Genomic DNA, 13,600 nt, shown 5'->3' with positions numbered 1-13,600 from the left:
CTGAACTCAAGTGAAACAGTTTTATTGGAGCTTGGTGAATTCTGAATGGTGGCTGCTGATTACGTATTTCTTTAACCCAGGCATACTCAGAATTTCCAGCCTAAACAATGTGAATAAAACTCAGGATGGGAAACAGAAAAGTCCCCAAATACCTATAATTCTAATGAACTGGATCCCATTTTGGGTTCCAGCTCTTTTGGCTCCATTTTTGAAACCTTCTCTTTGTTGGCTTTAGCTCCACATCTATCACTCCCAGCCTCATTTGGCCACACTTCCCCACCCAGGTTTCAGTACATTCCACCTCGTTTTGGATGCTCCCACAGAAAGTGAGAGCTGGGTTGAACTATTGGGAGTAAATGAGGACCTTGGCAATAACTCAAGGTAAAGTCAACCTTTGGAACTCATTCACCAAACCTTCTGAGCTATGGCTTTTTCTACTTCTTGGCTTGGCTACTTTTCAGGATCCTAGTGCCCTCATTCTGTTATTTAGTTCTCTCTGATCCTCTCTGGAGTTCTCCTTGGAAATACACAATGTTCCAGAATGACCTCACAGATTTTCTATCCATTGACGTTCTCCCTTATTCTGTTCCCCCAGATCAAACCCCCTTTACCTTTGTGTGGATTAGGTTAATCAGATTGTTTTCCTAATACAGAGCCTGATAGCAAGGTTCCCTCTCACCTTTCTAAGATTGTGTTTGTTTTTTAACTCAACAAATCCCAAATCAGTGGATTCCAGATAGTATTAGGAGGTATTTTTGGTCAGTGATTACCTTTCATTAAATAACTCTACTTAGACTACCCTATGTATGTATAGGTCTGATCCTTAAAGATGACAGAAGACACTATTTATAGCTCGATTAATTGACTTCTCAGTTCCAAAGAGTGGGTAGACAAATGGGCAACAGCAGGAACTATTGCAAAGCTCCTAGATGTGTGATTTTGACCTCTTCTCCAGCAAAAGGAATTCCGTAGCTCAGATGTTCCAGGCATCCCAGAGGGTAGCTGTGTTCTTGTCCAGGCTTCCAGTGAAGTGGACAGACATTGTGACAGTGGTCCCTTTTGTCAAGGTGACTCCACTTTTTGAATGTATAAATAGACTGAACCTGAAGGTACAAAGCAGCAAACTGATAGAGCAGGAAACCTGTTAGAGTCTAAAAGAGATAGGGACTAAAAATCAGTAACCTTGAAGAAGAGGTGTTGAAGGAGATTTTTATGACTCTTACCTTCTAAAACACTTTGGCCAGAGATGTGGGATAGTAAACACCTTGAAAGGAGTATTATAGAAGTTTCCTGCTTCCTCCTCCTTACAGCTTATAACATAATCACAATTTATAAATATCCTGAAATATGACAGATTGATTTTCTATACAGTTGGCCCTTGAGCAGTGGGGTAGGGGTGTTAGGGGTGCTGACACCCCACGTATTTGAAAAATCCACATATAACCTTTGGCTCCCCATAAATATTATTAACTACCAAAATCCTACTATTAACCAGAAACCTTAACAATAACATATACAGCTGATTAAACCTATTGTATATATATTATATACCATATTCTTAGAATAAAGTAAGCTAGAGAAAAGATAATGTTATTAAGAAAATCATGAGGAGAAAAATGTAGTATACTGTATTAATCAAAAAAATCTACATATAAGTGGACTTGCGTGCTTCACACCTGTATTGTTCAAGGGTCAACTGTATATTTAAAACTGTCTTAGCAAACCGAAGTGTGCTTGTGTAAGGTCACTTGTGGAGCCTGTTGCTCAGGTAACATGGTCATCCACTCAAAATTTGAAAAACAAAAATTGGAAAAAAAAAAAATGTTGGGAGCAAAGAAGCTGGAAACCAGTTGGATGCTGGCTCAGTTTTTTAATTTTTATTCTGTCCAATCTGTCTATAATTCTGTCTTTCCTATTGCCCTTTATGTATCAATAGGATCTCCAGCACTTTGAATCACTCCTCTTTAGTACAAAGACAGTCCAGATCCCTTTGCCTGGGACTTAAGACTTTCCCAGTCTGATTTCAAGTTTTTTTTCCAACCTTTCTTTTTTCTGCTTTCCTTCTGAACCCCTTTTCCAGTCAACTGAAATCTTTCTGCTCCCATTTCAGTTTCTGATTGCTACACTTATTTTTTTTAATTTTTGATTTTTGCTACACTGATTTTAAGACCCCTCTCAAATGCCGTCTCTTTCCCGAAGCCTTCTCTGATCACTATACCACCTATAGTGACTCACACCTACTATTATAGCTATCTTCAGCCCACATTCAGCCATATTTTTAAAAAATAATGTGCTGGCCTTCCTTTATACCATGTTTGAGGGACTCCTATGGGCAAGGCATTAGAGCTGGTTACTATGAATCAGACATAAAATCCTGTGTTCAGAAAGTTAATAGTATAATGGGTAGATAAAACAAGTATATAAATGAATACACAAACCTATAGAGCCTGGCACATAACAGTTTTTTAAATATTTGTCAAATTTAGGAAAAATATCAAATACAATGAAGATAAGATTAAGTGCTTTGGAGAGTTTATATATACCTGGAGTGATAAAAGAAAGCTTCTTGGATGAAGTGTCATTTAAACTGGGCCTTGAAAGATGAAAAGGGTTTGGAGATTGGCCAGGGGAGAGGTGGAGGTGTGGAAGTGTGGGAAATAGACATTTCAGAGAAAGGCAACAGCATAAACACAGAAAAGAGAAACTGCAGATTGCGTGGAGAACATATAGGTTGGTTAGATGGAGTACAAATGTGTGAAAGGGAGTAGAGGGGAATTAAATTGGGAAAATTAAGTAGGGGCTAAGTTACAGGGCACCTTGATTGATGGCCTCAGCCTTTGGATTTGTGGTATATTTACTTAAACTCTTTTATTCTCCACCTACCACCTCCTAAGACAATAACTATAATTTTATCTTGGCTCAGTCAAATCAGATTCACTATAACCCTCCTCAGAAACCTTCAGCATTTCTGATCTTTATTTTATTTTATTTTTTGTTCCTTTTGGTCTAAATTTGTGGTTTGGGCACCTTCTATCATAGTAATTTCTCCAAAGGAGGAATTTCTTCTCTAAAATGAGAGAAATACCTCCTATTCATAACAAATCCTTCCCCCTCTCCCCAGTCTCTGAATTTGCAATTGAGTTTCTTAGTGTTTGAGTCTTTGGAAGCTATAATCCCTTTCTAGAGAGGTCTAAAAGATGCTGTAGTTCTGATCTACTGAAATGGTTTCTAGTGTGTAAAATAGCCAGTACCATCCTCCAAGGGACCATATTTAGTGTTTTCCAAAGTGTGTTATGAATTACACTTGTCCCATCAGACACTGGTCTCTTGAGAAGATCATTGACAAAAGGTTTGCTCGTAGCAATGATAAGTGTCATTTGTTGATAACTTACTTTGTGCACTTTATATCCATTTGTTCCTTTAATTAAAGGTCCCATAGCCGAAAACATTTGGGTAAAATTGATATATTAAGGTTCTGAAAAGTCTTGCAGTAAATAAATTTGTATAATATTTTTTAAGCCACCATTTGATATACCTGTTTTGGGATTATACCTGTGAAGATTTTGGTAGAATTAGTATTCCATGAAGTTCATTCAAAGAATAGGCTTCTTCCCAGGAAAAACTTAGGTAAGTAGAACTTTTATGTGAACGTTACTGTCAAGAGTTTTAGTGATCAGCATGCCAGTAACAACATCCTTGTCCTTGTACCATGGAGCTGCAAACACACATTTATGTAGACATTGGACAAAATTGTCTGGCTGCAGAGCACAATTGCTTGAGACTATGAACCTGGAAGTTAAAATAGCTGAAAATATGGTGCCAATTTCATTACTAAATCATTTTCTTCAGCTTTTCTAAATGCTAGTTTTATTTGCAGGTTTAAGAAGAATCTATCAGTCATTTCTTAACGCATTGAAAATGAGTAGAATGAATTTAGAAAAGAGAAGTTAACCATTCACAAATCAAAATGCATTTTGACTTGTTCAGGAGACTCTCAGGAAGCATGACTGGTGGCCAGTAACCTGGAGGACAAGGAGTCTTACAGGCAACAGGACATCATTGCATTGGAAAGAGTGTGTGTGTGTGTGTGTGTGTGCGTGCGCGCGCGCACACACACACACACATATACTTTGCGTCAGATAAACCTGGTTTTCAGTTCTGAGTTCACTCTTTTAGTCTTAGTTTCCTTATCTCTAAAGTGGGTATAATGTTTGTAGCATAATAGTTATAGTGAGTTCAAGTGTGACAGTGTGTTAAAATGCCTAGCATAGTTGGGAATGCAAGCTGGTACAGCCACTCTGGAAAACAGTATGGAGGTTGCTCAAAAAACTAAAAATAGAACTACCGCAATTGCACTACTAGGCATTTATCCACGGGATACAGGTGTGCTGTTTCAAAGGGACACATGCACCCCAATGTTTATAGCAGCACTATCAACAATAGCCAAAGTATGGAAAGAGCCCAGATGTCCATCAATGGATGAATGGATAAACAAGATGTGGTATATATATACAATGGAGTATTACTCGGCAATCAAAAAGAATGAAATCTTGCCATTTGCATCTGCGTGGATGGAACTGGAGGGTATTATGCTAACTGAAATTAGTCAGAGAAAGACAAATATCATATGACTTCACTCATATGAGGACTTTAAGAGACAAAACAAATGAACATAAGGGAAGGGAAACAAAAATAATATAAAAACAGAGAGAGGGACAAAACATAAGAGATTCATAAATACGGAGAACAAACTGAGGGTTACTGGAGGGGTTGTGGGAGGGGAGATGGGCTAAATGGGTAAGGGGCAGTAAGGAATCTACTCCTGAAATCACTGGTGCACTATATGCTAACTAATTTGGATGTAAATTAAAAAAAAAAAAAAATGCCTAGCATAGTGGTGTAGTGTATGTGCTCAAAAGTGCTAGTTTCTTCTTTCCTTCAAAAGGAAATCCTCTATCATGCCTGTGTTTTCTAAGTGATGTAGGAACAGCAGCAGCAACAATGAGCACTAGGTAATTCTGATCAATGAGTAGGTCCCAGTGGGGGCGGGGAGGGGGGGACATCAGAAATTGTGCTGATTAGGCCAAGCCCTGAGGCACCCACTGATGACCAGATACACTCTATTTCCATTATCCCTGGAAGGAGGCTTTCAGTAATCTGAGAGCTATAGAAGGGCAGATTCTGGACATCTTGTGGCATCAGCATCTGCCCCTCAGGAAAACCTTTGTTAATTCACCAGAACACTGATGAGCACAGAGCACTCACTAAGGGTTGGGCACTTTGCCAGGCAATTGGGACCCACACAGAGATACGGTCTCAGCCTTAGAGGACCCTAGCTCTCCACCCTAGAGCCCAGTGGAAGGAAATAGACATGTAAATACCAAGTGAAATAAGGAGTCAAAATATGATAAAAGTATTATGAGGAGTAGTTGTGGGGTGGGGGCTCAAAGGCAAAGTGGTCAGATGTTCCTGAGGGAGTCAGGAAAGCCTTTAGAGAGAAGATATTCCCTTAAATCTTCTGGTTATAAGTATGGTTATTAATCATTGCATTTAATTGATAATGGCTTTATAAGTCCAGCATAGAACAAGGCTGTACATCACCATTTTCAGGGCACAGTTTATGCATGGTCTGCTTTTTCTACTGGATGCCCTTATGAAACAGTATGCAGAGTGTTATATGAATTGTTCAAAAATAGCTGAAGGGCTGTAAGCCTGTGTCCATCAGGTAGGTTCTGCAGCTTACTGAAGATGGCAGGGGTTTCCTTTCAGTACCTGAACTGTTTCCTCACCCTGACGGTAGACCTGGAGCATTCTGGGAGGGCATGAGAAAATTTCCTAGGGTTACTTTTGGCGCCCACTGTAGGAAGAATCCTGCCTATTTTGATGAAGCTCTCTGGGGCCTGCGATCTATTTGTATCTCAGGAATGGGAGGAATAGTCTGAGTGTGAGAGTTACAGTTTTTTGTTTGGAGACCCAGTGGAGTTCTGACTGTAGGCCCGAGAGCAGCCCAGGGTTCAGAAGTCTTATCAAGAGCAATGAAACCATTAGCTATGAGGTTCCTTTCTGGCCACTTCCCCCAGAGGATACAAGGAGGGTATCTCCCCGTCTCCATCGGGTGGAGAGCAGCACTTGAGAATAATAGGTAGCATCTAAACTCCTGGAAATTGGCTGACCTGTTTGTTAGGGAGCTGTATGGTAAAAATTAGGTTGAAATGAGATGCCAAATATGAATGTTCTTTGAAGGATCCAAACCACAATTATTGCTGTTGTGGCTATTAGTTTTGGTAGTTAATAATAATAAAAACAACCCCTTATAACATGAAAGAGATAAAGATGCCTCACAAACCACAAACTAGTTTATTTGTGATACTGTGGGGCACTCCAGTCATTCTGTGAGGTCTGTGATGCTTAAAATAGAATTGCTGACAACTGGGGTGGGCCTGAGTTCATTACCAGCCGAGCTGTTGCAGCTGTATGTCAGCGGCCTGGAGTTCAGCTGACTCATCCTGGCTGTCAGAAGAGCGGTGATACTGCTGCTTGCTGGGGAGAGTGGTCCTGATGGTTCTGCAGTATTGCTTTTGTGGTTCATGTAGGTTGAAAGGATTGTAGGACTAGGGAGAGAAAAATGGAGGCCTTCTCCTGAAGAGCTTGAGTAGGAGTTTAAAGGGTATTGAAATGAGAAAGAGGAGATGAGGGTGAGGAGGCTAGGCCATGTGCTTTATGGGAAATTTATGGGAAAGAAAACAGCAGGAAGGGGTTGATCAGGTAGTTTCTGGAGCTGGCCAGCAGATTGCACTGTTGACTCTGAACAGTTTGGTTGCTTTGCAGAGCTGCCTTGAGATGAATAGATGAAAAGGAAAGCACTGTGCAGTAGGATGATCATGTGTTGGATGTTTGTAACCAGGAGATGACCAAACAAGACAAAATATAGAGTGAGATGTTCAAAGTGAGCGCAACATACTATTATTTATTGGTAGGTAAATGTGTAAATTCTAAATACTGGTATAAACTGAGAGAATTCTAGAGCCATAGGGTGGCTTGGTCATGTCTGGAAACTTAAAGCCCTAAGGTTTATGTTAAAAACTGTTTTATTAAAGCTAAGTGTTTTCTCTTACCCTGTTATTAAAGATATAATAAAAATGCATTTTATATTGAATGTTAATTTAGGGGCTTTTGCAAATTTTCAATGAATTTGCTTTTTACACTTGATCTTAGCCAAAAGGCCGAGAAGCAATTGAATTTGCTTTTTAGAAAATGTTATAGCTCCTTGTCAGAAATAAATGACCCATACTTGACCCATACTTTCTTATTTTTTTTTTCCTAGCACTTGGCCTGATCTTATCCCTATTAATGACTTTTAGTTTTAAGTAGGATGAAACTTCAGTTTTTACATAGAACTATAATTATTTTATTCCTCATTAATATCAAAATAGAGAAACATCTCTTTTGTGCAGTTCAGTCTGAAAACGTTCAGTTCTTTGAATAGCTATTCATTATTTATATTTACTGTATTCTTAACCATTTAAAGTTAACTTCTACAAGAGCAACCCTTTTAGAGCAATAGCAGGAAATAAGTGAGAAAAGGCCTTGATTAGAGTGAAGTTTCTACAGTATTTTGTTCAGTTGGTTCAACCTTGTTATGCCATATTTTGATACATACTAAAAGTAAGATATAATTGGGCAGTATTATCCAAAGTGTGTGTATTAATAGGTGTTGTGAAAAAGTTGGTTCCATGAAAATAATTTAGGAAATGCTGGGTTAAAACAACATTTGAACAGATTTCTTTCCTGTAGAACCTCTTAGAGCTTTTGGTTAATGTACACCAATGGGTGCCCTGAAACTCCAAGAAGGAAGAGATAGTATATAACTTTTCCTAAGCAAGGCTTGTCTGGCAGAGCCACCTTACAGACTGACAGTTCACAGAACATACACTGGGAAACCTTGAAATGGAAAATGAGCGCGTTCAGTACTATTTTACGTTTCTTGAAGAGTTACTATATGGCATAAATTGATATATTTATAGCATCACCTTTATCTTTAGTTTTTGCCTTTTCCTTAAAAAGATTTGCCTTTGGAGATAAGCAATTACACAATAAGATTATTAATTCTTAAGAATTAAAAAACAAATAATTCAGCCAAAGAGTAGTTTCACAGTCCTCACTGAGCTTCTGTAGGAATACATGCTTAAAAAAGAAACTAAGGAAAGACCAACCATTTTAGTATTTTCTCCTACTTTGAGAGCTGTGTGGTAAGTAAACCTTTCTAGTCTGAGATCACAGTCTGGGGCCCACAGGATAGATCTGGGCTGCAGTTAGTTTTTTTGTTTTGTTTTCTTTTTAAATTTTTTTTAATGTTTTATTTATTTTTGAGACAGAGAGAGACAGAGCATGAGCAGGGGATGGGCAGAGAGACAGTGAGACACAGAATCCGAAGCAGGCTCCGAAGCAGGCTCTGAGCTGTCAGCACAGAGCCCGATGAGGGGCTCAAACCCATGTACCGTGAAATCATGACCTGAGCTGAAGTCAGATGCTTAACCGACTGAGCCACCCAGGTGCCCCTGCAGTTAGTTTTGTTTAGCCTGTCCCAGTGATTTTAACATTTGAATTCATTCTCAACATTTTAAAATCTTGAAGTTTCATGTAAAAATCTGAATTTCTAGCTAAACTTGAAAAATGGAAAAGTCTTACAACACATTCACGAATGATAACTACTTGTCTGCTTCCTTTAAAAGGAACGGTTTACTCTAATGTGCCATTGCCTGCTTACCGACTGCTGTCCTGGGGACTGGCAAATTTATGCTATACGTCCATCCCTACAGACGTTTGGTTTTGTGTAACTCCTGCTATAAGGACATGGCATGGCTGAAGGGCTAATGGGTGGTGCCTCTTTCTAGAGTGATCTTTATAAGCAAATGTGGTCTCCAGGAAAGAGTGTTGGAATCAATGTCGGGCTCATTTAAGGGAATTTTCACCATGTCTGATAAAGCCCCTGTACTTGTCCTCAGGACATTGAGGCTCTTACTGCCCAGAGTATAGCCTATTTGACACATACTAAAAGAGTTGTTTCTCTCTCTCTCTCTCTCTCTCTCTCTCTCTCTCTCTCTCTCACTCACACACACACACACACACACACACACACACACACACACACACACACAGTGATCCCTATATATGTAATGGTTGTTTTACTGAGAGAAATTTATGATGAATTAAAACAGAATTGTAATTTCATCCATTCTCAAAAATAATTATTAAAGAAACAAAGATAATCAAAAAGAAGTTCTCTTATTTATATTTCACCCCTTTGTGTAAAATATTTGAGTCACCTTAAAAAGTATGATATTCAAAAAGTAGAGAAATATCTCTCTATATAAATCAGGACCAGAAAATGTATTCGAAGAGTAAGTCAGAAAGATAAAATATGAATATCAGGCCCTGAGGGCTGAGAATTAACTTAGAAGGTGGAGAACATACCTTGTGTGAGAGTGGGCTTATATTTCAGAGATAATCCAGGGTGAATGGAACTTCCCAGTGCAAAACAGTACCTCAGTATTACTTTTGCTTAGTGTGTAGAATGTGCTGATGTTGAGCACTCTCAACAATAGCCAAATTATGGAAAGAGCCTAAATGTCCATCAACTGATGAATGGATAAAGAAATTGTGGTTTATATACACAATGGAGTACTACGTGGCAATGAGAAAGAATGAAATATGGCCCTTTGTAGCAACGTGGATGGAACTGGAGAGTGTTATGCTAAGTGAAACAAGCCATACAGAGAAAGACAGGTACCATACGTTTTCACTCTTATGTGGATCCTGAGAAACTTAACAGAAACCCATGGGAGAGGGGAAGGAAAAAAAAAAAAAAAAGAAGTTAGAGTGGGAGAGAGCCAAAGCATAAGAGACTCTTAAAAACTGAGAACAAACTGAGGGTTGATGGGGGGTGGGAGGGAGGGGAGGGTGGGTGATGGGTATTGAGGAAGGCACCTTTTGGGATGAGCACTGGGTGTTGTATGGAAACCAATTTGACAATAAACTTCATATATTGAAAAAAAAAAAGAATGTGCTGATGTTGGCCTATGTTGACATTTCTCTGATTCTGTATGGGTGGGAGCTCTGAGGAGCTGTTTTCTGGTGGCAGCTGGGAAACGCAGGTTTTGTGAATACGATTTAATCATTACTGTCCTTGAGTCTTCTTCCTGTACTTTTACCTAATCTATAATACAAGAATAGGCTAAGGGAATGGGTTATGTGTGATGTACTGAGATGAGGGTGCGGCGGGAGAGGAGGCAGTAATGACGGCTCTCAGCAGGAAGGTTTGAGATCTTCTGCAGAGTTCTTTTCAGCAGCAGTAGTGTACAGCTATTAGAGAAGGCTGCATTTTCTGTACTTCTGATTAAATGAAACCAGAACACCATGGATACTACAAGGGAATTGTTTTCATTTGTGAAACAAAGTGACCCACAATTAAATTCAGTTATTGTAGAGTGATTGGAGTTGCCTTACCAGGTCCTGAAGCTGCCTTCAATTTATCAGGGATGAAACTGGAAGAAGAGAAGACTGTGCAGAAAAAGATACGTCTTACTTTTTTGTTATTGGTGATTTTAGGATCTTTGTTTTTATAATGTAAAGAAATTATGTTTTTAATTAAAAAGTAATGGGTCCTCATGAAGGGATTTAAAAGGGGTGCTTTACGGTATTTGTGAATCTCCCTTTGTGGTAAATGTCAAGGGAACGGTAACGTAGTCACACAGACCAGCAAATGTTATGAGGAAAAACTAGATTTTTCTTTTTCATATGATAAAGGTGGAACAAATGCTTCAATGTTAACAAAATTGCAGACAGGTCCCTGTTTTCAGGGTCTAGGGAAGAAATGGAGATTTTACTGCTTCTGGATAACTGATGAGGGCAACAACGTCGTAAAAAGCAAAAAGTTAGGTGGGGGTGAATTTTGTAGCTGTCATAAGGAATGTATGGACTGTTTCTGACTGAGCAGTGCCAGTTTTGGAGTTGACTCAAGGTGTTTTGAAAGCGTAATTGACAGGTTTACTACCTTTCAAATGGGAGTACTTCTAGATATATAAGTCAGGCCACATGAGAAATCATCTTATGCGTTTTTTTGCATTGTGTTGACAGTTAAGCAATGGGGAAGATGAAGAATTGTGTTGATACTAAGGAAATGAAAATTCAGCTGTTTAGTTTCCTATCCTAATCTGTGAGGGTAAAGAAGAGGTGTGTTCCATAAAGACAGACCCGGTTCTCTGCTTCTACAGACCTAGACCATTTCCCAGAGCACCTGGCTGGCTGAGTGGCTCCTTGATTCTCAGGCAGTGCCGACGCTCACCTTTTGATGTGGGAGGGTTTTTTTGTTTTTTGGTTTTTTTTGTTTTAAGCTCTTCTGTGGTGATTGAGTTAGGGATTGAAACAAATATGTTTTAAGGTTAAGATTCTGATGAAATACTTTATTTTTTGTAGGCAGGAAGTCAGAGTACCAGTGAAGAGATATTACCAAATAGAAAGAAGTATGTTCATAAAGATTTCTTTTTCTACTCTTTGAAAAGTTACTTCAGTTTCTAAAGGCTCACCTTTATTTACCCAAACTTGTTTAAGAAAATCATATAAATCAAAAATAGGTAACACTGTGTGCTTCAGTATTTGATACTGCCGTTAATTCCATGCTAACTTGATGGGTTAAACCACATTTCTTCTGTTTGGGTTAAACCACATTTCTGAAGGATAAATGTTTCAAGCTTAGGGGTTGATAAGAATTTAAAAGCCAGACTTATAGATAATTTTTAGAAAATATTCCTAATGTTCCTGTTCCCTTTCTTTAGGTGAGCTCTTAAAAAGCTAAGTGCTAAACTGTGACAGGTTGTAAACAGTCTATCATGTGTTAAAATGGATCTGATTTAGAATGCAGAGTCTGTCTCTAAAAGACTGCCTTTTCTCAAAACCGCAGGTCGTTTCTGAAGGTTTATGTCTAGAGTGTTGAGTATAGTATCTGTAAGTAGATTCCCCAAGAGTTCTGTTGAAAGGCACTTAATGCAGATTACATAAATTAATAACTGGATTTTGTTTGGGTTATGTATGTTGTAAAATGCACAAATCAGTGGGTTTGTCTTTAGTCACCTTATTCTCATTTGGGGTTGATGGAAATGAAGTAAGGACCAAGTAAACGACTTTTTTTCAGGTGCAAATTCGACCATGGAACCTAAGTGACAGTGACTTTGTAATGGATGGTTCTCAGCCTTTGGACCCCAGAAAAACTATCTTTGTTGGGGGAGTTCCACGACCCCTTCGAGCTGGTGAGTGGAAATAGTAACACCACAACAACAAAACCACCAACAACAAAATCCCCAATATGTATGTAGTCTTCAATATTTTCTAGGTTTCTGATCGACTATACACAGTCTCCAAAAGAAGTTTCATTGAGCTGACTGACTCTTTCAGGATTAAACATTTTCTCCCCAGATGGTTTATTTTCTTATGGTACAAGAGTGAATTTCATTAAACTGTTACTTTGACAGGATGAATTCTATTTAGTGCTGTCATATTCAACCACATATTTTTAAAATAATAACAATGCATTTGTCAGTATGCGTTCTTATGCGAGTCAGCATTGTTATGTGTGACAGAAAAAGCAGTGACCCCATCAGAAATCTGTCCACCACAGCTGTGTACCCCTCAGTGACAAGCCAAACTGCTGCTCTGCTAGAAATTGTGTCCCTGGGAATCAAACTGGGAATCTTCCTAAGTGAAACAGTTCCTATTTTTTCTTATGCACTTTGAAAAATGACTTATGTATTTGAGCGTTTTTATTATGACTTTTTAAAAGCTTCCCTGTTTTTTTCTTTTTTAAGTTCTTTTCCAATGATGAAATAATTGTGCCTGCTGAAATCAGATAGATCATAATTGACTGGGGCATTTGAAGTGATGCTGAGCTAATGAGTTCAATATTTAAATCCAAAGACAGATCTAATCAGTTGGGGATCAGTGTTCTACCAGTAAAATACAATAAAATTATTTGTTAGAACGGAGTTTTTAAAGTGCTTAAAATAATTGAGTTTGCTTTTCAAAAATAAGATGACAAGATAATGTTACCATTGCCATAGCAGTTGCAAAAGTGCAGTGTGATCTCTGTTATTTGGAAGCAAGCAGACATAGCTCTGCCTAAAAAAAAAAAAAAAAGAAGACAAGAAAAAAAGAAAAAGCAGTGACCATTAAAATCAAGTTGTGAAAAAAGAATTATAAAATGTACCTACAGCTATTTGTCTCTGACTTTGATAACTTCTTAATTCTAAATGTCAACATTTCTAACACATTTATTCAAATCTCAACTTCAGTCTGCTCCTCAAAGCTTTCTGTAGACCCATATAAAGACATATCCATAATTCCATTTTGAAAGACATTAAAACACATTAATTATGACTGTGAAGGTTGTAACTTTACAGTTTTTCAGAAAGCCAAATATCTTTAGGTCTTGTTCTCACTCTAGTGGAAAAGTGTGCCGAGGGTAAGAAAACAAAGCGGCAGAGATGTCTCGCCTTGATCCACTGTTAGAGAATAAAGTCCAGGAAGCGCTAACTGGGATGTGAACAGC

The 13,600-nt window shown here is 38.4% G+C and overlaps 1 protein-coding gene across 11 annotated transcripts in view; it reads left to right on the top strand.

Annotated features, from left to right (window-relative positions):
* CPEB3 (cytoplasmic polyadenylation element binding protein 3) overlaps nucleotides 1–13,600 on the top strand; it is a 195,719-nt gene that overhangs the window by 143,351 nt on the left and 38,768 nt on the right. For all 11 annotated transcript variants that reach the window (XM_058697163.1, XM_058697157.1, XM_058697160.1 and 8 more), the window contains one exon: nucleotides 12,191–12,305. In XM_058697163.1, the coding sequence (XP_058553146.1) occupies nucleotides 12,191–12,305 (115 nt within the window). The remainder of the gene's footprint in view (nucleotides 1–12,190; nucleotides 12,306–13,600) is intronic.

This window comes from Neofelis nebulosa, chromosome 13 (assembly GCF_028018385.1).
Source record: "Neofelis nebulosa isolate mNeoNeb1 chromosome 13, mNeoNeb1.pri, whole genome shotgun sequence".
Taxonomy (NCBI): Eukaryota; Metazoa; Chordata; class Mammalia; order Carnivora; family Felidae; genus Neofelis; species Neofelis nebulosa.
Note: the sequence above shows the minus strand (reverse complement) of the source record. Positions and strands in the feature narration are given on the sequence as shown.